Raw genomic sequence first — 26,079 nt, forward strand, 5'->3', positions numbered from 1 at the left:
ATACCGCAAGACACTAACGAAGCCATAATTTCTGTCGTTCTCTAACAGAGATTCCAGCTCCATCGACGACGTCCACCACTCCATCGCCCTACCACGTGACATCATTGATGAAGAAGAACGGTAACTGAACCTTCATTCCTCCGCCGTAGGTATTCCCCCTGCTTCCACGGCGCGGATCTGCATCTCGAACCCGTCTCAAGTGCGACCAGCGCAGTTGAAGCGAATTAAGTATCGCCGGGAATCCCGGCAACGGGCGCGGAATTAGGTGGAATACCTGCCATTAGTTTAGCAAGCGAAAACCCGCGCACAGCCTCCGCAGCCGTGACGCCGTTCGCTCGGCCCCGGTCCCCGTTCTCTTTCTCTTTCTTTCGCCGTGACGGAAAGGACGATTCATCCCCCGGCAGCCCCTCCTAGCCGCGACGCCCCCGTCGCCAGTGCGCACGATGTAAAACCGCCTTTGTGTGATGCATTTTAGGTAGAAACGGTAACAAGAAATCACGACAACGACCTATCGACTACGAGGTCGAGGAATGGCGAGATCCAGGTCAGTAAATATCTATTTTAACCGTGCCACCCTCCCCACCATCCCGAGCGTGTACCACGGCCATTTCCCACGGCGATACACCGGCTGGCTGCCTCTTATAGCCGCCGGTTCGTTCGAGTAATTAGCATAATTAAAACCTCGTCAACGGGGCGCATTCGGGCCGTAGAGATTCACCGGGCGAATCCACTAAATTGCCAATGCTCGGTGATCCCCTTTATCCGCGAACGAATCACTTCGCGTTACTTGGTCCCCTTTAACCGGCCCAAATGGATTTCGGAATCACGCGCCGCGCGACGACGACAGTGATTTCCCTGATAGCCCCGTTTATGCACCGTCCGGGCGCTTTGCGATTACGATCGCTTATTTTTCTCTTCTTTAATGGCCACGGTTTCAGGGTTGATTCCCGATTCGCAGCTGTTGCGCTGGGACCGACTGACGATAGTGTCGGCGGGATTTGGGACGAGGGTTAATCGGTTGCGATTGCTCTTTCGTTTCGAGTTCGTGTGCGCGAATAGGGTGTGTTTTTCTTGAGCGGTGAGAGAATGTTGGGCTGACGTGGGGGATTATTTTATATATTCATGTATATTTACGTATCTTTGGGTGACAGAGGTTGGTGGTACAATTCGTTAGATCGAAGGTAGAGCTTTTCCTTGCAGGGTAAATGTGGAATGATGTGTACAGAATTTAATTAATTTTCTTTGGGGTGAAAGGTGTCCGATTATTCTCAGCTGTTGATTGCCTATTGGGTTTCTGCTTAAAGTAGCCACGTCTCTGAGGGGTAGTCTTCTCAGAATCGGTCGTGTTAAAATTACTTCTGGAGAGATGCAGGCTGTAAGATATAAGGAAATGTCACTTTTCGTTCTGTATATATTTCTATACGCTTGCTGTACCTAATTGTTTCCTGCTTTTCTGTTCAATATGCGAAGTTCTTAAACGGGACCAATTTACTTCCCGACGGATTTTATCTTCGACGACTTCAAAGTGACAAGTTAAGAATTTATGGACATATTGTTATGTACGTACGCTCTTGGGCTTTTCCTTTCGATAGGAACGTCAAATAATTAGGATCCCGTCATGTTAAGTTTAAGTGAAATGTTGGAATAAGAACTACAATGTACAGAGTAAAAAATACGAAGTTACTGCAGCAAATTGGCTGCTACTTCGAAATCTTTTTATAGTGCAAAGCAAAGCTCTCTTCAGTCTCGAGCGTTTCACTCGTAAAAAGCTTTGCCTTTGCTACGTGTCGTCGCCCGTTTCCTCTATTTAAGAATTTCCCTTTTTTTTTTATATTCTCAATTCGCTGCAACTTTTCTTTGGCGCTCGAAGCTGTGTTCAGTGGCTGCCACTTATATTCTCACAGTAAACCACAGTTCGAATTGGAGTTAATGTTTCTGCCATTACTATCGAGAAATTCTAATGCAAATTGAAACGTGTGCTAATAGCAGTGTAAAATACAGCTCGATTTTAGCTGAAAATTTCTGAGTTCGTGTAATGAGAATAAGTAAATTCCATCTTTCCTTTACATTTTCAAAAAAATGTCAAATGAACAGCGAATGTCAATCAATGACAATTTATAACACTAAAGAATGACGTTAATACACTTCTAAAAATTCTGAGTTCATACTGTAAAATCGACGATATCTAGTGCAATCTGTGAAAAGTAACATTTTGAACAACAGAGGTCAAAGAATAAAATTAATTGGTCTGGACTTCCAAATGATTGTCTGACGTTAGAACTCTATGAAAACAGAAACGCATTTAAGTAGCATAGGGACGTCAGTGTGGACTGTGCATGTCAATTCGCAGTCCACATTAAAGTTGAACAGGGTAGACGTTCGAGGCCACCATCTACTTATTCATTTGAACTCGTCAGAGTTCAGACCAATCGAGGAACAATGATTCAGTGTATTGAATTAAAAATCCAGCATTAACCTGAAATTGCTCCAGCAATCATTTTCAGACACGTCAGTTGGAAAGCCACATTTAATTATAATGATATAAATAGTGGTGACAGTAGTATCGGCTTCTTCTATAGCTCTGGGGAATTATTTCTACTTCGGTCTCAAAGTAGGTACCCTTTTATTTTAGTACCTACGTCCGCAGACAATAAAAGAAACTCCAAGTAACGTTTGTATTATATCATTTCGTCGATCATCGATTTCATTTGATTTTAAACCAGTCCCATCGAAAAACTACTTTGAAAAGCTGTTTTGAAAGCGCATAGAACTCTTAGATAAAATATCCGCACCCTAATCGATTTTAATCTTGCATAGTCTGCTTCTATCTTTTAGGAATATTTTATATTTAACGTTTATTCACCGATAAGGTGTCAGAATTTAATATTCAAGGTGTAATCTAACACATGTGAAGTCAATTTGAATTTCCTTGCGTGACGATTTAAGGGAGGAACTTCGTATATGTAGATGATTCAAATGAAGCCTGATTTTTGGAATTTTTTTCAAACTTTTTTATTTTGCAACTTTCAGTTCCTTGAAAAAGACTTGTAGAAATCAGGCTTTATTTTACTCATGTACTGTACGAAGTTCGTCTCTTAATGGAAAGAAACGCACAAACATCAATAGTCTTCATTTTTATTGAAATCGTTGATAGCGGGAGAATGGAAACCCTGTTCAATTTTAATGGCTGTTCAATGAATTCCCGTTGATTAAGTTGAAAGGTGAGCCGCGTAAAGAATGTTCCATTTAAAATGGACTTTTCTAGACTGTGGACGGATATCGCCGTGGTCTTATTTCTTCGCTGTTAACGGCCTGATTTCAGCCGCTCCCTTTTAAAGTATCGCGTAGCTTATGAATATTGAACGTTGTAATATCTTATGAATACGCATGAGAAGAACAATCCAACGAGTTTAACTACCGTTAAATTTCGAATATCGATTGAAAGTCTAAACACTTTGCGACGAAATAACTCGTCAATGTAGAGTTGCGCGTGAACGACGCGAACAAGAATTCTCTTCGACCCTTATAAGCAGTAATCTGATAAAAAATTATTCAACATCAATGGAGGACCTAATTCGAAGACTCAACTGGCAGTATTTCATCGGGAGTCAAATTTCAAACACCACATTTCGCGATTTTCATAACACAAGAATCAAGATTCTACTTTATGCACCTCAAACGACTTCACAGACTTGTAAATCGAGAATCTTGGCTAAAATGAATAAAATTATAGGAAATTGGGTGTACATGCCCTGGCGAATCTCCCTTCAATGCAATTTTTCCACTAGACATCTATAAACAGTTGCATACAGCACGTAAATTGTATTTACAAAGTGTGTCTGACCATGCATTGACCTACACCACTTATATCACACTGCGTCGCAGTATTCTGCATTCCATCATCGCAAATCAATTTTCTATACCTCATATCATACCTTTCGGTATTTCCCCACTAATATCTCTTAATCCATTCATCATTTTAAAAGTGCTTCACACCGTTTACAGTACAAATGCCTTAAACTAACAAACACTTCACGAGCACGAAAGAAATCGACATTCCGTTCAAGTTTCTCAAATCATAACACCATCTGCGCTGTCGGGGGGGTATTACAGATGCCTTTTCCACCGCTGTCCCTCCGTCCAAAGATAAACAACCACCCCCAGCGTTCGTCGATTCAGATTTAAACAAACCGTAAAGAATGTTCGCCAGAAGTTCGCCCACTCAATTCCCCCCTCGACGAGGCCACTTCCAGCAGCCGTGAAAGGAATTTCTACCTTCAAATTCGATTCGCTCATTTAAGAGGGGTCATTCCGCCCGCGATTGTATCAGAAGTTCGGCGGGCATCCGGTGTATTACAAGCGTCGCTGATAAAACGTCACGCCGAGGGCTCTTTCGCTCCGCATGCCAATAAATCGGCAGCAACTGGCACGCCCGTCAAACTTCGGCGACTCGGTTTCAATGACTCCGCTGAAAGATCCCCGGGAGCGGCTCCCCTTTCTCCGAGTTTACTTTCAATTAATGAAAAACGAGCTCCGTTGACCTGCGGCCGACCACGGTCGCGAAACGCTGGGGCGCGGGGCAGCCAGCGGAATTCCTGCCGTTTCTTTCCTCCGTTTCGCCGTTCCTCGCCGCCCCGCTCTTACTCCCGCGGGCGTCCCCCTACCCTTCTTTCGTTTCTTATACATCGATCGACCCTCAGCTCCACCACCCCTCTCGCGTCGAACACGTATAATAAGCCGAACTTCGCGACTCCGCGCGATGAATTGATTCTCGCGGCGTACACACGCTCTCGCAGTCTCTATTAGTCTTTCAGAATTTGATCGACACGATAACCAGTTTCCCTGCAATCCCCAGTGAATTGATTTCCAGCCTGACGCGAGAGAAATTCCAGCGGACTCGTTCCGTTTGTGTGCGCGGAATGCTCGCGGTGCTCGTGGCCAATGCGTTTCACCTGCGTGTACTCGCGGGCACGGGGTACGTGCGAACGGATCGCCGCGGGTTTTGGAATGTATTGGGGAGTTGAATGCGTTGCAACTGCTGCTGTCTTTTCGGTGGTGCTAGTCTTTCTGGATCTTACTGTTCAGTGCTGTTGCTTGTAGAAATAGAAAAGGGTGCCTCTGGTATTTTCAGATTTCTATTTCTCTTTTACAGTGGTTCAAAATTAAGGCTGTAGGCACTGATAACGCGAGATGAACAAGGTGATTCTGAAGCAGTGTCACATAATTTACTATGTATTTTATAAGTTGGAAGTATGGAAAAGAATTTCGATAGACATCGGTTCACTGGTCATTTGTTGCTGATATGAAGTCACTTTATAATATTTTGTTACTTTGAGTAGCTTTTGATTGCATTTTATGCACTATGTTTTTCTGCAACTCTTGAAAAGTTTCGAAGAAAAGTGCATTATGGATTTCAACTGATTTATGGTTTCACCAAAGGGGGTTGTTTATTTTAAATTTACTTACTGCAATGATCGCTTGAAATGGGAACGATTATATTTTACAGATTGAAAGTTTGCGGATCCATGTTTGGTAGGATTATTTTAAATAATTCTAATGTGCATAATATCCCCGTAAATTTTGTACCCTCTGCTTTTGCATCGCGCCGTATCCAATGAGTTCAGTTATAATAATAATGTAAACGCATGGCAGGGTACAAGGTATGTGGACACAAGCATAGTTGTTTCATTCGAATAAATTACCAATTACAGTGGCTATTGAGTAATAAGCTACAGTCAGCGTGGAATAATTGTTTATTAACGTTATTATGAACCTTGTTTCTGCTAATAAAAGAGCAATAATGGCGGAATGCCTAATTGAATAATTGAGTGCTAATGAATTATTTTAATTTATTACAATTTACACGCCCATCAGCTATTATTCCCGCGAGTGTAATAGCATTCCACAATGCACGTTTCAGTTATTAATACACACGAAATTCCCTCCCCTAAATTCTCCATTTGCTCAATGTTTAGTTTAATCATTGAATGGATTCTGCTTTTACATATTTTTAAATTGACAATGCTCGCAGGTCTGCAAAGGATTTCCCCTGGCGCTTTTAACACGAAATGAATTACTGTAGCTGTACCAATATTGCAATTAATATCTGAGTTTGTTCCTGCGATTCTCTAATATCAATTTGCTTAAATACGACGTTAATTTCACCACACACAGCTTTTTGAGAAACTGTATTCAATTAAAGAGTAACGAATAACGAGGATAAACCATTCAGTCTTCATTCGCAAATAAATATATTTCTTTTGTCGTTACTCAAAAAATCCTTTGGTTCATAAATAACATGAATAGAATGATGTATACAAATTTATTTAGAATACCAGAGTATCAGAGTATCAGAGTATCAGAGTATCAAAGTATCGGAATATCAGAGTATCAGAGTATCAGAGTATCATAGTATCAGAGTATCAGAGTATCAGAGTATCAGAGTATCAGAGTATCAGAGTATCAAAGTATCAGAATATCAGAGTATCAGGGTATCAGGGTACCAGAGTATCAGAGTATCAGAGTATCAGAGTATCAGAGTATCAGAGTATCAGAGTATCGAACTATCGGACTATCAGACTATCAGACTATCAGACTATCAGACTATCAGAGTATCAGAGTATCAGAGTATCAGAGTATCAGAGTATCAGAGTATCAGAGTATCAGAATATCAGAATATTAGAATATTAGAATATTTAGAATTATATATCCTTTAGAAAAATGAATATTCATTCTACAAAAAGTGAAGAAACGAAACATAGTACCTATATCTTTTCCACGCAATCTTGACTTCATCTTCGTCGAGTTACACTACTAATATCAGTCACAACTTCTGCGTAATTATTCTTGCAGCAGTTTGGCGCATGCGTGAATTCTATTTTCGTTAATTACCTGCTGTCCCATGGCTGCATCTTCGATCGAGCATCCAGACTGGTTTGTGGATACAGACCATGAAACCAGCACGGTTGCGGAAACCGGTAAAGACGTTGTTAATGCGTTAGAAAACGGTTCGTCTGTCGCCGTTCATGCAGAAAGTCACGTACCGTGGATTTTACTCGTAGGTGGGAATAACTTTTTCCCGAATGGACGTGCGATTTCGGCGTTCCTCTCTGGCGAGCGAGCCAAGCCGAGCGGTGAACTGCCACGGAGGAACGTCGCGCATTCACGACGACTATTCCTCGATCGGTCATGTAATAAGAAAAGTTTGTCGTTTTTCTCCTCCCTGCCTGTGTTTTACTTCGCCCCTCTAACACGAACGAAATGGCATTTTCGCTAAACACTCTAAACTTCTTCGCTGATATCGTTACGTTCTGGAAACCCCGCTGCGAGTGCTAAGCTCTATGATGGGGGGGATTGGCTTTGCGATATGGACGTGACATCTTTGCCATTTTTTAGAACCGATGAACAATCGTTTCATCCACTCAGACACTTCAAACCGAATGGATTGGAGAATTTCTGAATTGTAATTAGGAGGAGCATCCTTCAGTTTCGGAGTAGGGTGTGATTAGCCCCGAGGAATAAGATCTTTTGCAGAAATTCCCAAATTATGGATTTACTTGCCAAGATTACATGCGCGTGCAAAATTCAGAAAAGCTTTTAAGAATTGCCCAATAGCAATTGGGCGTCATTTGGGCTTTCGATAATTATCGACGGGAATAAATTTCTAACATTCATTTATGGAGGACGAATTTAGAACTTTCAGCGAATCACGTCAAAGATGAATTTACTTAGACCTCTAATTCCTGCGAGGTGCTTGATCTTACATTTGCAGTACTCTAGTAAAAATCGAGCAGTCGCGCTCAGTGGTAAAATTCTCTTAAATACTCGAGGAACAAGTATGGTTACGTTAGTTTCCAGTGCAAGTATTTCCATGAAGAATTCGTTGCTTTAAACTCGCCTGGGACTGTATATCTACTCTCTAATGTGATCGATAAATAACGTGCATGTGGAATAAGAACACTGAATTGCTGACCAGGGAGCTGTAATGGAGGTTTCTTCACCTGAATAGTATAAAATATCCCGCCGTTTCCGGTTGCGATAGGTCGCCGTTAATTAGTGGTCACTTTATTTCAACCCAGAGAGGCAACAGTGCCATTGCAATTATTTTCCAGCTTAACGCTTGTATTCAATTCTAACGCCGACGAATATCCAGAATCGGGGGCAAAGGAATTTCGCAGTGGACCATGTCCCTGTTTGCATTCGAAAGAAATTTTCCTAATTAATTTTCAGTCGCACTGCTCCGAACTTCTAAGTAACAGGAATCTAAACTTTCAGCTGCACATCGTACGCTTAAAGTCTCTTCATAGTCTTTATGCATCGGAAGTTCGAGAGGTTTCTTAATTTACTCCTTCCCCTCTGTTTCTCGAGAGAGAGATTCACCTCGATACGCGTAAACACTCGGTATCTTATGAATTAAATATTGCATGTGGATAGGTAATCTCTTTCAAATTCAATTCGACAGTAATTCGTCTTTCAATTATCTCAATTATTTCGATTATTTTAATTAGTTCAATTATTTCAATTTTCAAAATTAAATATTATCATTCTAATTCTTCATTCAGCGCATAGTGACAGCAATTCACGAATATAGAAATGACTTTGGAAGCACTTTGTGCCAAGCTTTCTTCAGCCTGATGAACCGAAACATGTTTCACGGGGACCCAGTAGCCACGCAGCTGCATGCACATACGAAATCATTTCATTTCCATTCGTATGATAGCTGCACGTTGAAATCCCCAGGTTAACAGGGTAAACGTATGTATGTATCGACTTCTTCCCCGTTGATATTCATGTATTCATAGCCGTCAACATTACCGTATTCGTATTAGCGCTACAGGTGGCCATGTTGATTTAACTTTGGTCGATCCGTGAAACTTAGAACAACCGTCCGTGCAATCGGGAAAGCGGAATGAAACGGTTCTTGCGCAGGAAAGAATCTAGCTCGACGATAAACTACGCGTTTATTGCGACGGGTCCAATCGCGTATTCCTTCCAAGAACCCCCAAGGGAAAATTTAATGGGTATACTGTTTCCAAACAGCGTGCAAAGTGGTCCATCAAACTCCTCGAAATTCGGTAATTCCACGTCGAATCGTTTTCCATAACTTCGCAGCTTGCCTCGAAATCGCCACAATCGTTTATCGAACCTTTTTAAGTGGTACATGTGTTGTGTGGGGTATGTTTAATAAGCTCCTGGATAAATCTCCTTAGATTAGTACTATCTGTATTGATCAGAAGCCAATCAGTGTAAGTAAATTTACACTGGTCCTCTGAATAATTTTGCCTAGTAATTCCCTGGTCAATACAAGTAGCGGCATTTATTTATAGTGACTTAATTAATTTATCACCTGAAAGTTTTAATAATAAAGAGGTTTTTGAACTACACAACACATTTTCACTCCATTTATAGCAAAACAGTTATGATTTTGGATTGTTACTTGACACGACGATTTATTCTCGAGGTGTGGTGGATATTGTATGGTTAAAGAAAATAGACAGTGGTTGATAATACGAAGGAGATTTTGTATTAAATAATAAGTGCATTTAAGGTTATTTTTAATGTAAGAGTGACACGGTGATGCAGCTGTGCGCCAGCATAATTTATTTATTAATTTATTAATTTATGTGCATGCAATATCAGTATCAAGTTAAAGTAATCATAGGTAATTGCGGATAAGAACAGAATTGTGAATCCATGATGGGTCCGCAGTAAAGGATTTGTCTAAAAGGCAGGGAAGAGAATTTGCAGGGTAATTTTTGGTAAAAGGGTACGCGTCCCTAATTTTTGGCTGGTCCGTAAAACTTGGAAGTTACACTGATCCCAGTGTCGAGCACTTATCGAATTTTCCTTGTTAGAAACAGTATAACGTCCATATTTTTTCAATCAAACACACTTGAAGCCCCCGTGATCGAATTTTGGAAGTTCGAAACTACCAGAACTTATAACTCTCGAACTTCTGTCCTGAACTCCTCAAATTTTCTGCGCCGACTTTGTGACCGAACTACTCGAACTCTAACGAACTCTCCAACTTCTAGCCAATCGAACCAAACGAACTTACTTACTTTCCATCTTCCTTTTTTCTTTCAAAATTAACAACGTTCGTTAGGGCCGACGTGGAAATCACGCCCACTCGTAAATACCTGTGCAGAGGCACGGGGATGTAAGGATGTGCGAATATTACAATCAGTTGCTGCGCGCGCTTTGACATTTTATAAGTAGTCAGCATTGTACGATGCTGGCTGCTTTTAATCGTTGAAAGTCGGACTGCCGGGAATACGAATTGGTTTGCGCATTTATTTTCCATGAAACTCGTATTACCGCGGCATTGTTCGGTCCAAGTCCTTTCAGAATGGCACCCGACCTGCTCGCACAATTACCATCCAAACTTTCGATTATCCAAGTGTTGTATTATTATTCGAACGGTCTATTATTCGAATAACATATTCCTACGCGAGCTTTGTCGTACTCTCGTTTCAGCGCGGTCTGAAACTCCATCCACCTCCCACGCCCCTCTGTCGCGCGTGAAATTCACAGTTAATCCTGCATATATAGAACAATTCGCCGTGGACGAGGAACGAGAAACACGCGGCGATTATGGAAATGAACAAAATTATTACGTTTAAAAGGTAAATGCTCGTGATGGTGGAATGAACTTGACGGGGAATGCAGCTGTACGGGACTAATGCATTAATAACGTGCAGTTAGAAACTCTTCGGCGGCGTTAAACCGATTTCGTGTGTTCACGAAGCTGAATTCGGCAGTAAGAATATCTTCTGAAAACTGTTAAGTCTCAATCGGTGCGAGATACAAAAATATTCGGTAGTTATGCAGAAAAGGGGGCCGCAACTTCAATTTGTGGGATGTCAGGTATGTTGTAGAGGGGAGGGTTCTGAGTCATATGCACTTTGTCCAAAGCGTGGGATGATCTTGGTTCAAGAGTTATGATAAAAAAGATGGTACTTGTTACAGTACATTCTGTACACATTAACTTACCAATATTCTAGAATGCTTCGGTATATGTGGGCCTCCTCAATCTGTCTCCAAACCGATAAGGTTACCCTTATTGACATACCGAAGCTTTCTAGAATATTGGTAACTTACAAGGAAACACCGCAAACCCTTACTCACCGATTGGATCGCAGCTTTGTGGGTTTATATCAGCCCCCCAATATTTTCAACACATCGAAAAAGGATCTTAAACAATCCACCGCACCATCTATATTCCCCAAATCGTAAATATACATGTCCAAAGCAAGAATAACACCGCAACTTGAAACATAACGAAACGTTCCTCCTGTCTGGAATAACCAATAACTATTGTCCACCCTAATCATTCCAAGAAGACAGTCCGACTTTCATTCTTGGATGTACTCTCGGTTAAATAGTCGTCGAAAATCATTCCACAGTCCGTCTGTGATCGAACCACAACTGGGTGTCTCTGCTTGCAGATTACGACAGGGATTACGGTTCGCCATCGATGAGGCCGCCAGGCGAGCTTCCGGTGGACGCGCTGAGCCCGGCCGTTTCCCATCGGGCTCAGTTCGTTCTTCACATTTTGGTGAGTCTGCTGTCACTGCTACTTCCAGCCATCCGGAGGTGATTCTCACGTCGCGGGAACGGGGCTTCCAGTTCTAGTGTTTATTGGACGGTGACCAGACCGATGGCGGCCGCCTGTTTCCGGCGCGCCGTCGTCCGGCCGTCTGGCGGGCGAGTGCGACGAGACAAGACGCGCTTGAAATTATTTTCATACTAAAAGTAGACGTATACAAAGAGAGAGCGAGAGAGATTGAGAGAGAGAGAAAGAGAGAGAAAGAGGGAGCAAGAGAGAGAGAGAGAGAGAGAGAGAGAGAGAGAAAGTAAAGAGGATATTATATATATAATATATATATATATACAAAGAAAATATATAAATATAAATACAAATATAATATGTTATGTAAGTATACATGCGGTGAGTATGAAGGAATCCTTAGGCTTTTATGGTCGACGATCCGATCGTTTCGTGGCGCGCGACGTCCACCCATCGCGAGGAGAGAATCCAACACTCTGACCCACGCGATCCGCGGACCGGGTATCCGCGCAGAAACGCTGAAACTCTGGCGATCGAGTGAGACTCGGTCCAACGGGTGAGGTTAGGATGAACGGTTCCTCGGTTGGCGTACCGAGGGACCGACGCGTCATTCGCGTCGCGTACGCACGTTCGCTTTGAGTGTCCCGCCAAAGGTTTTATAATCAAAAAGCGCGTCTAGATGATTCGAGGTAGTCCTAATTGGCACGCGAGACTTTGCGTGGAGAGAAACGAGGGGGGGAATGGTTCGGGTTTCTTCGTTTCTAATCACCTATGTACATACGTATTCAGCGATTCCGCGGCTGTCGAGGAGCGTCTCGCCTAGGGTATCCCATTCCTCGCGTCGTTTCGCTGCCCAGTGTCCCCGCGGGCCCGGCGCGAACGGGAGGGGACGCCCCGGGTGGTGGGGGCACTGCCATGCGCGCCGGCGGCGATGCGCGCAACTCCTCGGTTCCCCGAAAGACATTATTTTTAACCAAGTTTCGCGTACTACTCGTCCATGTTACACGCGGCGATCTCGGTAGAGGCGTTGTCGGTACATGAACACGCGAGGGCTTCGATTAGCGGTATCCATTGCTCGTTCACGACCAGGCACGTTCGCGACAGTTGTCCCTGATCACGAGGCGCGGCGTAATTGTATCTCGGGTGCATGTAACGGCATATACGTACGCACGGGAACGGATAAACGAGACACATAGGTATACATATAACGCATATAATCGAATCGTAGTTTCGTTGGGATACGGGCTCCGGTGTTTCGTCATTAGCTGTGTTCGATTGGCAGATGCGTGCATGCACTAACACGGAGGCTAGTCAGCCGTACATACGTAATATACAAGAAGGCCCCGCGATTATTCGATGGATCGTGCGTGTTCACCGCGTGCGAGAGAGCGAAGATAATGGCGAGATTGGCGACGGGCAGAGCGTCGTCGCGCGGCCTCGAATCATCGGCGACGGTGTACAGTCACGCGGAGAGCTTCGTCGTTTTCGTTTCGGTTACGTATCGCGTAGGGAGAGCCCACTAACTCAACGACAATATTTTAAGCTTTAACGAAGCTTCCGGGTGCATACAATCGTGGAGCTAACCTTTCTGGATCAATTCAACCGGGAATTTCATTGGTGCGTACGGTTTGTATTGGTACGTTTTTCTAGACGCGAGTGGACGCAACGTCAAGAACTTCAATGTGGATTTTCTCGAAAATGAAGCGCAATATCAAAAAATTTTATTCGTTCTTTTCGACTTATTTGCTTGTTGTAAATCGAAAAGAAAGAGCAACTTTTTTCTATATCGCGCTTCATTTTCGAGATAATCGACTGAGAATTCTTGACGTTGCGCAAAGTCGCGTATGCGGAAACCTATGTACCTTAAGTTAAGCGAGACGAGGCACTCGTTAACGACACTTTGTCAGAAATCTTTTTCCATTGCTGGAACACTGCACAGTTGATTCTCGTGGATTGCTAGGGAGTGGCTATAGTTAACTGGGAAAGAAGAGGGAAATCTACTAGAGGGAGAGTAGAGGGAAATGTACTCCTGACAATATGTACATCGCAGTAGGCTCTGGATATTAAATGTTGTGATGTGCATTTCGCGGCTCTTTCGAGTCCAATACGTAGAGATAACTAGATGTATTCTTGTTGGAGAGTTTAGAATACCGAGTTTCTGTCGATGGAATTTATTAAGTTTCCAATAGTGTTGTGAGATTAAGGGGTAGTTCCAAGCAGAAGGGGATGAAAATGCTGCACTTGTTTATCATTTAAAAAGAATATCTATAAATCTACTTATTATTACTCTCCCAAGGATATTCCTTTGCAATTACAAATTACTTACGTCGTGCTTTGCAGATTTGTATAAATTACATAAATATTCCTTAGACACCTACTTTGTTTCAGTAAACTTATAGAATTAATCCCACTTTCGGAAATCGTGCTGTTACAAACTTAAAAGTTCGCTGAATAATTCATGTTTTCTAACGTCGAATCGTAAGATGCGAGATAGGCAGACGATTCCAGGCTATTGAGGGGTAGTGTACGATTTAGCAGAGTCTTTACGCTGCTCCATTTCTGATCCACAGTAATTTCGCACCAGTCCGCAATGGATCGAAGCAGAGGGACGCGAGAGACGCAACGCGTGTTTGCCGATTAATTCTGTAAATATTGTAGATACGTTGTGCTGTGATCAATCTGAATCGTCGTCTTCAGCGGTGGATGATTCGAGGCTGCGTATTGTTAAAGCGAGTGCGGAGAGCGAGCGTGGTGCGTATTCGTTCACGCTGACTGTTTACGAGAAAACGGTTCGTCGATGATCGGTTACGAAGGCGTCGCACGGTAGAGAATAAACCGAGGCTGCAGCGTTCATAGATATGTCGTATTAAAAGAATTATTATGATAACGTTATTAATGTATCATGCCCGACGGTTTCACTATACCGAGGAATTTTTATGGCATTCGCTGGGCACCTCGAACGGTCAGCGGATCACGAGTTAGATTATAGCTAGTGAAATTGTCGGTCTGAATATCTTAATAAATCGAATACATGACTGCCATTACAAACGAGTATTCTATCAACCCCCTCACTAATCTTCTCTCTTTATTCTCCGTTTTCCACGAGTTCAGGCATGTTCTTCGCAACGGGTGCAGGCAACAGCAGGTAAGTAGCAGGATAAACAGTCTTTCACAGAAATAATAAGTTCGGCGATTTAAGAACGGTAAGTACGGAATATCGCAGTACTCCACGTTTGCAATGCTAGTATTTATACTCGAAAGTAATTGGTTACCAATTTGTACAAGGTGTATACAAAGTATGTAGTTGGATCAGGTGGCTGTACACCAGTGTTTCCCAACTTTTTTTAATGTCCACCCCCTTTTATAATATTTAAATAACCTGCGCGCCCTCTATATAAGATAAAGTAAATTTCGTAAGGTAAAGAAAACAGATTAAAAACAGGTGTTCCAGAATACAATTATAACTTAGTAATATTTAATTATCTTAATACCTACGTATATAAAATATATTTAAAGGAATTTAATATGTTAAATATACTTAAAAAATATATTAAGTAGATTTCAAGAAATTTATTATATTAAATATACTAAAAGAAATTTAATATATTTAGGTAATTATCTTATCTAGTGTGATGGCTGTGCTTGCATCTGGGTAACCAGCTTTTTCCCTTTTTCATTTATGAAAAATTAGTGTCACATCATTAATAGAATACAGCAATGTAACCGTAGTAAAATAAATAACTGCTAAGAAACGTTAATTAAATATAACCGCGGCGACCCCCAGAAAACACTTCGCGACTCACAGGTTGGGAACCGCTGCTCTACACACTCTAATTTTTCTGTAAAGTTTAACAATTTTTTACGTCGAAACGGTGCTTTCACGGCCGATGGTTTCCTTTCAACTTTTTTTCTTCTCATCGAGCAGACCACGTTGATGTAAAAAACACTTTACACTTGCTTTTAGTGTTATAAACAATTTTACGGCATGTTTCTTTTATAAATTTCCACCGATGCAGAGGTGTAGGTTCACCTGTGAAAGCAGTGGCCTTTACTTTTTAGCTGAACAGTAAATCTACTCATTCAGAAAGGTGCTGTTACTCAAACTACAACTGTGTGACAGCACAAGGTGCGTTTCAGAAAACTTTTAGACCTGAGGCAAACGTCTAAACAAACATTTCAGCGTTACCCTCTCGATAAGCAAAAATGTTGTACCTGCTAGTATTTTGAACACAATTACACGCTCGTTTTTAAACCAACCCACTTCTTGTTCCCATCAGAGGCGGCCGGGACAAATTATAATGGGTAGAAGGAAACGTCGATTGGCTAATTAAAAGCAGAAACAATTAACGCGGTCGAGTTGCTACATGATTCGTTTTGCATGCAATTATAATAACGTTGCAACGTCTGTTCGACTGCGCGACAAGTTTCGTGTCTCCGGGTGCCTTTACGGCTGACCTGCAACGGTACACTACCACTGCTGTCTTACAATCCCTTTGCGTCGTCAGTAAAGTAACCCCGGCTCGGCACAATAACGGCAGAGGAACGACGAGGGGCGAGGCGGGGGTGGCGAGGGGACGGTCTGCGCCGAATCGGACCACGGAAATGCCACATCCGGCGGTGACATAATAATCTTTCGAAACTCCGTGACGCGTTGTAATGTCCTGTGAAATATTGGACACGCGCGAGTAATTTCCATCCGTAATGAAACCGATACGCAATGGCATTATAAGTCCCATTGTCTACGCCACGGCATCTGTCCAACCCGTTGCGATAAATACGGGAACGGTGACGCGATTTAAAACACCGCTGAAAGATTAACGGCGCTAATTAACGCGGCTAATTAGGCATTTCACCACGAGAATTGTGTACCGAAATGCCACGCGAGCAAACGTGAAGACTGTTGCGCGTTCTGTGCGTGTATGCCCAGCGGTGAATTGGAATGCAGGAAACGGCGGTCGTGGAATATTTAAGAATGCTCATTGTTGGAAAATGTTAGGTTGCTGAGACGGTGGTATTGTGCTAATGAAGGGATGCAAGTCATTTTACTGAAAATTATTAGAGGTATGGAAAAAAGGTTTTTGTGTTGTAGGATGTTTTGTTTTTTAAAACGTGGAGGCAGTATACTTTTTACTTATTAAAACCAGAGACCAGAAATAACAGTTTTTTTTTAAATTTTTTCGAAAAAAATCATTGAGGAAAAGTTAATTTTTATTTAAATGGAAGTCGGTCTTCATTAAATACTGCATAAATCTTCCGAAAAAAGATTAAAAAATATTCAGATTCATCTGTTTTGGTTCTTGATAACCATTATCGATTACGGATATCGATTTTGATTACGAATAACCATTATTGACGACGGAAATATTTTTTGGTCACTAATAACTGTTATAGACTACGGAAATTGTTTTCGGTTACCAATAACCATTATCGATATCCAGAATTTTTTTTTTGGTTACGAATAACCATTATCGTTGACGAGAATTTTTTTTGGTTACGGTATAACCAATATCTATTGCGAAAATTTTATTTTGGTTACGGCGTAATCAATATATATTACGGAATTTTTTTTTTGGTTGCGGTTTAACCAATATATATTGCGGGATTTTTTTGGGTTACGATATAACCAATATCTATTGCGGAAATTTTTTTTTGGTTACGGTATAACTATTGAACTATAGAATATCTGCAATGCAAACACGGTACGGAAAACCCCGGACTGTCCAGGCCAAGAGAGATAGTGGCATTGAATGGGTGTCTATCCTGTATTATACACCATCCTGTAGTAAATTTACTTCTATCCTGTAGTAAATTTGAGTATAGGCAGGTATAGACGTGTGTGTAAAAGCGAAACAGCATCCCACGCTGTGCAACTATCTCTTTTCAACAGCGCGCCGCGGCTCCTAATACCCACAGTTCACATTTCAGATATTCTATAGTTCAATAGTTATACCGTAACCAAAAAAAAAAAATTCCCGCAATATATATTGGTTACGCCGTAACCAAAATAAAATTTCCGCAATAGATATTGGCTATACTGTAACCAAAAAAAATCTCGTCAACGATAATGGTTGTTCGTAACCAAAAAAAATTCTGGTCATCGATAATGGTTATTCGTAACCAAAAAAAATCTCATAATCGATAATAGTTATTCGGAACCGAAAACAATTTCCGTCGTCAATAATGGTTATTCGTAATCGAAAACAATTTCCGTCGTCTATAACAGTTATTAGTGACCAAAAAATATTTTCGTCGTTAATAATAATTATTAGTAACCAAATAATATTCCGGTCGACAATAATGGTAAATTTGAAACCAAAATCGATATCCGTCATCTATAATGGTTATTCATAACCAAAATAATTTAAACAAAAATATTAATTCTTATGCCATAACTTTTAAAATTTAGGTTATAATAGTTAGAGCCTCCGATTAAAACTGAATGGCGTACGGAGTTTTAGTGAATATTATTTCCAAGGTACGGTTTGGAATTACAATCATTTCATACGCTGTTTTATTAAAAAGAACTCGACGAAGACATCGCCGCCTGCAGCGGTGCAACATGCATTACATAAAAGACTGTATTGAGATCTAAAACATAAAAAAGAGAGAGTTTTATCGTTGCGTCGCGCGGTTTCCGAGGGAACAGCTTGCCACGCTTTGTGTGGAAAATCCTCTGGAATATAATATACAACACGTTTATATTCCTGCTGATATAAAGTATAAACCCCAGCATTTCCGTGCAGAATTCGCGGTCGCGCGGCAATTAAAAAGCTTTGTTCATGTATTAATCGCGACTATAAGAGATTTCCATCCATCTCGGTGATTCAGAATTATACACAAACCGTGTTTTTCCGTTTCACACGCGAATAGGCATCCTGGAGAATCTATGTCAATTACAAGTACCTTGAGCTTCATTGATTCCCATAAATTAAATTGTACCGTTGGGTGCAAGAAGGGCCTCAGTGCCAAAAGTCGGTTTCGAGAGATGTATCTGTAAACATTACGAAGTTAGATATTTTTTATACATAGTGAAGTTGTAAAACCGTCTATAATATTTAAAAATTTGATACATCTCCTTTTTAGTTGCATTATTACAATCCGAATTATGTAATAAATTAATCAGTGAAATTAATTTTAATTACAACCGTGTCAGCAGAGTTGGGCATTAAGTAAATAAAAAAATATTTAAATAACGGATCAAATAAAAGTTAGGTACTTCAACTTCAACTTCAACTTCAACTTTATTCTACACATAACGAATAATTTTTGTAACTTGTATTAGTTATTCCAAATTTTATTTAAATAAAATTGTTTCCCATCTCTGCCTCTCAGGCCCTTCCTGCATAAAATGGAGAAATATAGAAAAAATCTTCACTTTCTGCTTTATATATTAAGATTTGGATAATATTTCAAAAAAATAAAGTCAGAAAAATAATCATAGATCGTGTCATGTTCAGGTTGATGTACGTTTGCCTTAGACACGAATTGGAATCTAACGACTGAGGAATCTAATTCTGCGTTTTATGGAAAAAGGTCTCGTTTGTCCTAAGGACGTTCTTATATCGAACAGTACAATCGTAGGTCCCTGAACCGCTGCTGCTCGTTGAATTTCCTCGTAACAACGCCCCTCAGTGCCATCATCGAAAGGCATCGACCGTTTTGTACCGCGAGAGCGATTACACTTTGTTTCCCCGCAAACGAAACGCAATTTCAGCTGCCAATTAATCATGCGCACGCGTTGGAGCGTGGATCGAAGAAGAAACGATATTAAAGCGACCGGGACGAAACCGGGTGATTAAAAAGGCTCCGGAGACTATCCGTAGCTATCTTACATGTCCGCCGGACAAATTTATTATCCCTATCGGCGACAGCGCAAAAAGTCAATTACGTTGGCGATTAATCGATCGAGCCGTGCCGATCATCGCTGGCCGCGGAAGACGAGCGTTTCATAAGCGTGCCGCGCGGAAAACGGTCAAAAGTTTCCCCCGCCAGGACACCATTGTTCCCGCCACTTTAACAATACCTTCGATCGATTTCTCTCGCCGAACGCGAGAGACAAATGCCTCACGGTTCCCTTGCCCCGTGAACTTTTTTCCACGAGGACACGGAGAAAGGTTACAGCAACATCGACATTTTGCTCTCCGCCCGATGGCCTCGCCTCTCTGTTTTTCCCCGCACCGCTTCCTTTTGTCGCGGCGACTTCTTCGTACCTTGCCGATGTCCATTTCGCGTTCCTTTCAGATCTCCTGTACAACGGGCGGATAATCTGTCGCTAAAGCGAATGTTGATTGCACGAAATCCGGGGCGATTTCGATTTTCCTCGTACACAGACGTTGGAGAATTATTCCTCGCGGGGTGGATGGGCGAGTGTTTGATCGGGTGAGCGAATAATTCGGCGGACCGAGTTCCGATGGAAGTGGTAAAAATGCTTTTAGAATTAATGCGTCACGGTTCCAAGCTGCTCCCAGTGATGAGGTAAACTTTAAGGGTAGTATTTGGTTCGAGTGTTATTACTCGTAACGAGCAAACTTCCGGGAATTGGATTAAATCGGATGATCTACTTATGTATTACGGAGAATCATTCGTTTAAGGTATTTTGGGATCGAAATGTAATCAAGGGAGGAGAGAGTTAGTAGACAGGGAGCAGTGATTTATTATTTATTTGAAATTTACTCAATTTTTCTGTTTACGATTTTTTGTAGCGTAGAATGTCGAAGTACATTTTTCTGTAATATAAACTGTTAATAATGGTGGGGGTAACAGAAATTTCTTTATAGAAATGTATAGTGTCGTCGAATGCGGCTCACGTGTGAACGTGACGGGAATGCCGTGGGCGTGGAAATAAATAAATGTATAATGTATCGACCAAGCATTAGCATTGTTTACGATCATTCAATCTGTACGTGCGTATGGTGGCCGCATAAATAACAAACAATAGTCCGTATACATCCTATTCGTTAAAACGACACTTATACATATTCATTCCCTTCGGGGTTTGAAATTATTATTCGCGGCCTCGCGTTGTTCTATCGATTATGTGGTAACAACAATTGCACAATCATACAAGCTTATTTTCAAGCTTACTTCGTCCTGCTTCAATAGATGGAAATAATCAGAATGTCTTTCCTCGAACTGGAACAATATATTTGTACAGTGTGTTGTTGTATATGCACATAGCTGTTCCTGTGAATATATAAGATAGCAATCTTGAAATTTCTTTCACCACAACTGAAATTCTGCTGGTAATCTATATCTACATACATATTATGATTATTATTATTTATTCAACGGGTGAAGACTCTTTGGTTTATAATAGAAAGTTAATACAGTTAACAAGAGATACACGGTAAGTGAAACACCAGTACAAGAGTAATACAATAATAAAACAAAAAATTATAAAATAAAGTCCGCGTATTGCAATAAATCCCTCTGCAAATTCATGATTTGCCTGTCAAGAAATGAGTGTAAAGACCGCCCTTTTGAGGTAACAGTCAGTCGAATGAGCAAGTGCTCTGCTACCAGCCACTTCTCTCTGCTATTAGTGAAAGGACTGTTGCAAGCTGTTGCCAGCTGCCGCTTAACATATTCATAAGTTAGTATAAATAAAACGAAAGCGTTGAAAGTGAAAACTGGGATGTTGTTGACTGCAAGCTCAATGGAGACATCGCACTGGCATTGAGTACCACCCTGCCTGTGATGGAGAGCACCTGAGAATGGAACGACTCTCTAATCACGAGAGTTTGTTGAAGCTTCGAGTGAGTGGAACGTACCTATTCAGAATATAGTTCACTTTTCTTTACAAATATTGTATTTCACATTAATATTACGAGACATACGGTAAATACCCCCAATAAATATTCGTAGAACATGGATGCTCCTACTGTAGTCTAAACAATAGACAGGCAAAATTTGTATTTAAATAAAATTTCGAAGAACGAATAAAAGTCAACAAAATTACTCCTCACGTGACAAATAAAATTAAAGTTAATGATGAAAAATGTATTCCACGCTGAAGTTGAAACGCTCGACGAATAAAAAAATTAACTTTACTCTTCAAATAATCTAAAGTTGAAGCAACTTTTATTCGATCCGTTAACTATTTTTTTATTTAGTTATTGCCCAACATTGCTCTAAATTAGGAATACATATTCCCAGTAAAAATAATTACTTCGTACCACTCTCTAAATTGGAATAACTCTGTAAGTAGGTACTCTATACTCTGAAACAGAATAACTCCGCGCTATACCTATACCGAAACAGAATTACTCCTTGCCGTAATCCGAATTAAAACTATTCTATACGTAGAATTACCCCGTACCGTATTCTGAACAAGAATTACACTGCCACACTGAAAATCGCAGCTACTCAATACACAAAATTTCCACCTGCTATATTCCGAATCACCATCGCACCGAACCGCCGCTAAAATTTCTGACAACCCGCACGAGGACACGTGCAATTCCACTTGTCCGCAATCGGCGAAGCGTTTAGACGTAATGCGCTCGCTAAAACCGCGATTTGGATTCCCAGCGTCGGTCGAACAAAAGTGGCCATTTATGGAACACACACACAGATTTTTCTCCTCTGCCTCCAGATCCGTGGCGACGCGCGCGCGTGACACGCCGCATAAAGCAAAACGCGGCGACCGCGGCCGAGGATTTCGGCAAACAGGCGGCCGCCGCGCGCGTTCCATTTCGCCGTTATTTACGCCTGTGCGATTTTGCAATCCGGCATTTGTCCGACTGTATATTTGAAACCGGCGATTGTCGCCGCGGGCCAACGGTTATGCGCGTGTACCCATACACGTCGACGCACTCGACGAGAAAATCATTGCCGATTGGGAAAAAAAGCAGCCCGGGTGGCTGACTGCGTGTCCCGTGCGCATCGAAAGGACCGATCAATTATGAAGAATTCTGTTCACTTTTTACGAACCGATCTGCCATCGTGGCAGACGCGCGCGTCAGCCTTCATACTGGGCGTTTTGAAGGTTGCCGAGGATCTCACAGGAACGGGGTTAATTTCAAGCAAACAGGCTATCATTATACTTTGCACCTGCAAAAATATAATTTTAGCACAGATAAGTTCCTTTTTTTCTGGGGGACTTTTCAGTTCAACGTGACGCCATTTTGTGAAAAATTAATTCCAGTGAATAATCTCGATCCATATGCTAACCATATTCTTACTGAATAAAATTTTCATTAATCGTTTGTTTCAGATGCCTACGAAGAACAGAATCGTGGCAGCATCATGGCAGAACGCATAATTTTCATGTTTGATACAGACATGTCATACTAATTTTTTTCACGACAAAAGATTTGTAAATATAGTTAAAAGGACGATTAAGATCTTAGGAAAAACTGTGTGTAGTACACTTACTTTCAATGCCCATACAAAATTCTGAAAAATGGTCATGAATCTCGCGCGCTAGACCAGGATACCCCTTAAGGTTTGGCGGCCCACCTTGTATCGAAACCACAGATCCCTCGTTCACTTCGTTCCCCACCTCATCCTACCTCTTGTATTGTAATACTCACTATTGCTTGGTACACCTATGAATCCCCAAGCTGTATGTAGAATCATAATTATCAAATACCTCAGTCCTTCGTGAGGCACTTGCGATTCATAGCGACCTCGCCAGACCCGTTTGCAAGCAAGCAGCAAGTGCAACCCAGTCGTACATTGAAATAAAATTCTTACAGGTATCGTTGCTCCGCGACGAGGCCACGTTGCGAGACGCAGCTCGAGGCTGGCATGCAAATTAATACGGTCAAATCGTCAGAAAAGTTGCTGCTGCAGAGACTTAAATTGGCCGCCGTTAACTACGCCAAGAGCTGTGCGCGCGTTATGCGTAAACCGATTTAATAGACTGTCGCGCAGCATTAAATTGCTCGTAGGTAGATCCGACCGTTCGTCCAATTAGCGGGGATACTAGTTCCTATTGGCGGAATTAACGATACATAGTTTAGGAAGGACTCTACGTCCGACCCACCGTGCTTCTAACGTCGACTGCCGTGGAACTAAGTCTACGTACTCTCCTTGCATCGACACTTCTCGAGTTACTAATTATGGGACATTACTGACTCGCGGAAGTTAGCAGTTTCCCATTCGCCACTCCTTTGTGCCCATTATCGGTCGTACCTGACATTTCGAAAACCAAAATTGATGCCCTATCTGATTTAATAACGTCGAAATTGACTTAGAACTTGGTACCCTCGGTTTCGACGGGGCATTGGCGGCTTCTGTTCCATAGAATTCGTAGTAAGCGTCATTGTGGTGTTACAGATGTGCTTGAATGGAGTTATAGAAAGCTGTATTACCGAATTGTGCAAATTAACAACAGCTCGTTATCGTGCTTAGAAGTGTTTAGATATTTTCAAGGTGAGTAGACTTTATGCAAATTGCTTACAAAGGGAGTGCATGGAATTGAGGTCAGGGATTTGGATCAAATTTTTGGGTGTAGTTAGTGTATAACGTGTGCCATGCTGTGGTAAACTTATAAGGTGCAGTGCCTACTGAAAAATTTGTGGCAAAATATAGTTCAAAGTGTTGCCTTTTTCGAAGCCACCATTTGTAGTCAGATTGCAGTTGCAACTCAAGTGTAACACGGATAGTGAATTATTATTAGTAATATTGCATTATTTCAACGATTATTTATATAAATCCTCGTCGTTTTTACATATATACAATATGTTCATTAATAACATGCCCTAAACATAAAAAGTATAGAAATAATGTTCAACTTCATAGTATCATAAACAAAAATCGTCCAATAATTTGGTGCAGTTTTGAGCGTCCCAGCGTTGCGTAACAAAATTAGGTGGTTACCATACATTTCTTTCACTCATACAACTCTGAATTCTCTTAAAATACCATGGTCTCCAAAACTGATACTCCAACTCTTCGAACTTGACCTCCCGTTACGAGGCCATTCGGGGGTCGTTAGCGTTCACATAAAAACCACTATCGAATCGCTGCTGTCAATTTACAATGGCTGCAAACAGCGCCATTATTTTCTGCGCAATCCATTCCAAGAGCTACGCGGGGCTTAACGACAAGCGGCATTAAGCTTTCGCAAACGTCGAACGGGACGCCGCTCATACATACTTTATATTGTTTGATGATCCGAGAGCTCGCAATTTCCTCTAACAGAAACAGAAAAAAAAAAGGAAAGCCAGGATATCGCGGCGTAAGGATGTCTGTCAATATGTTGTGTTTGGCAATCGATCGCAGCGCCCTCCCCCGTCGCACCCCCTCGCGGCCCGAACATCGGATGATATAAAAATCACTCTCTCCTTCTCTCTCGATTTTTGCGATCGCGGGACGTGCCCCTTCAACTGCTTTCTCCCCGATTGGTTATTCCGGGGAAATAACGTGCCGGACAGGGAATGCCTTATGGTTCTCGGATCAATTTAGGTTGGAAAGGAGGGAACGTAATCTCGAAAGTGTCTCCCCGAAGTCCTGTGGGAAAGACTTCACTTCGCGTCCCGTACGTGGGTGTACATAGCCGTGTAAGCATCCACGCCCCCCTTCGGCCTTTTCACTTCACTCTTCGTTATTTCATTCTCTCCTCACAATTAGCCAAAACCACCTCCGGGCTTAGTCGCCACGCTTTACGTCCTATAAAATCACATCAAAGCCTCGTGGCCGGGCTCGTCAGAATTTTCGTACGGCTGGCAACTCGGGCGCTAAGAGGGCCCGGTGTTTTGAATAGGTGTGGAGTCGTGTTTATACAGGGGTGGCCCGGAGAAAATTAAAAGGCTGAGCGATAGTGGAAAATGTTACTATTTCGCTTGAACAAACAAAATTTTTGTCTGCGTTGCACACTTCAACTAGAGCAGTGACGTTAATTAACATGGTATTTGAAGTCCAGTGGCTACTTGTATACGTGCTTGAATAAATTTATTTTACGCTCTTCTTTGACCACCGCTGTAAATAATTCTGTGGATTCTTTGGGCGGTACCAGTGGTAGAGCACTTTTCTACATTTTACTCGAGGTAAGTTTAAAGGGTGAATGATGACTGAGGTAGCGTAATTTAACGAGGAGAAGGTTTTCTCCTATGTGTGTGTAGCAATGAGTTAAGGGATTCCTAAGAATAAATCATAGGAATTGAATAGTAAGTGTAAGTCTGTAATATCTGGTTATTAATTATAGAGAATTCAGGATTGGTTAATCTTCTCGAGAAGGGGTGGCGTTTGAGTGAATTTTCTGCCATCAAGCTCAATCGCGAAGAAAAACGCGGAGCGTAAATAAAATCAAGTATCCTTGTGATCGAGTGGAGTATTTTGGTCAATGTGTGGATATTTCATGCAAATATTCAAATTTCGCTGCCAGACTCGACGCATACTGAATCGCATATCTTCGGTGGCAAAGGTAGGATAAAAAGTTCACCCCTACTGAAAGCAATTTTACCAAGTCAAAGTGAGCAGATGAGGGAAGCTGTCATCATACGTCGCGAAAGACGTCCCGGAAAGTAAAGAACCGCTGTATAAAACAAACTTCGCACATAACG

The 26,079-nt window shown here is 41.6% G+C and overlaps 1 protein-coding gene across 4 annotated transcripts in view; it reads left to right on the plus strand.

Annotated features, from left to right (window-relative positions):
* Window positions 1-11,814, plus strand: part of LOC143376530 (neurotrimin) — a 266,194-nt gene extending 254,380 nt beyond the window's left edge. For all 4 annotated transcript variants that reach the window (XM_076827003.1, XM_076827006.1, XM_076827002.1 and 1 more), the window contains 3 exons: window positions 49-120; window positions 476-544; window positions 11,448-11,814. In XM_076827003.1, the coding sequence (XP_076683118.1) occupies window positions 49-120; window positions 476-544; window positions 11,448-11,599 (293 nt within the window). In that variant the 3' untranslated portion in view covers window positions 11,600-11,814. The remainder of the gene's footprint in view (window positions 1-48; window positions 121-475; window positions 545-11,447) is intronic.
* The last annotated feature ends 14,265 nt before the right edge of the window (window positions 11,815-26,079 follow it).

This window comes from Andrena cerasifolii, chromosome 14 (assembly GCF_050908995.1).
Source record: "Andrena cerasifolii isolate SP2316 chromosome 14, iyAndCera1_principal, whole genome shotgun sequence".
Classification (NCBI taxonomy): Eukaryota; Metazoa; Arthropoda; class Insecta; order Hymenoptera; family Andrenidae; genus Andrena; species Andrena cerasifolii.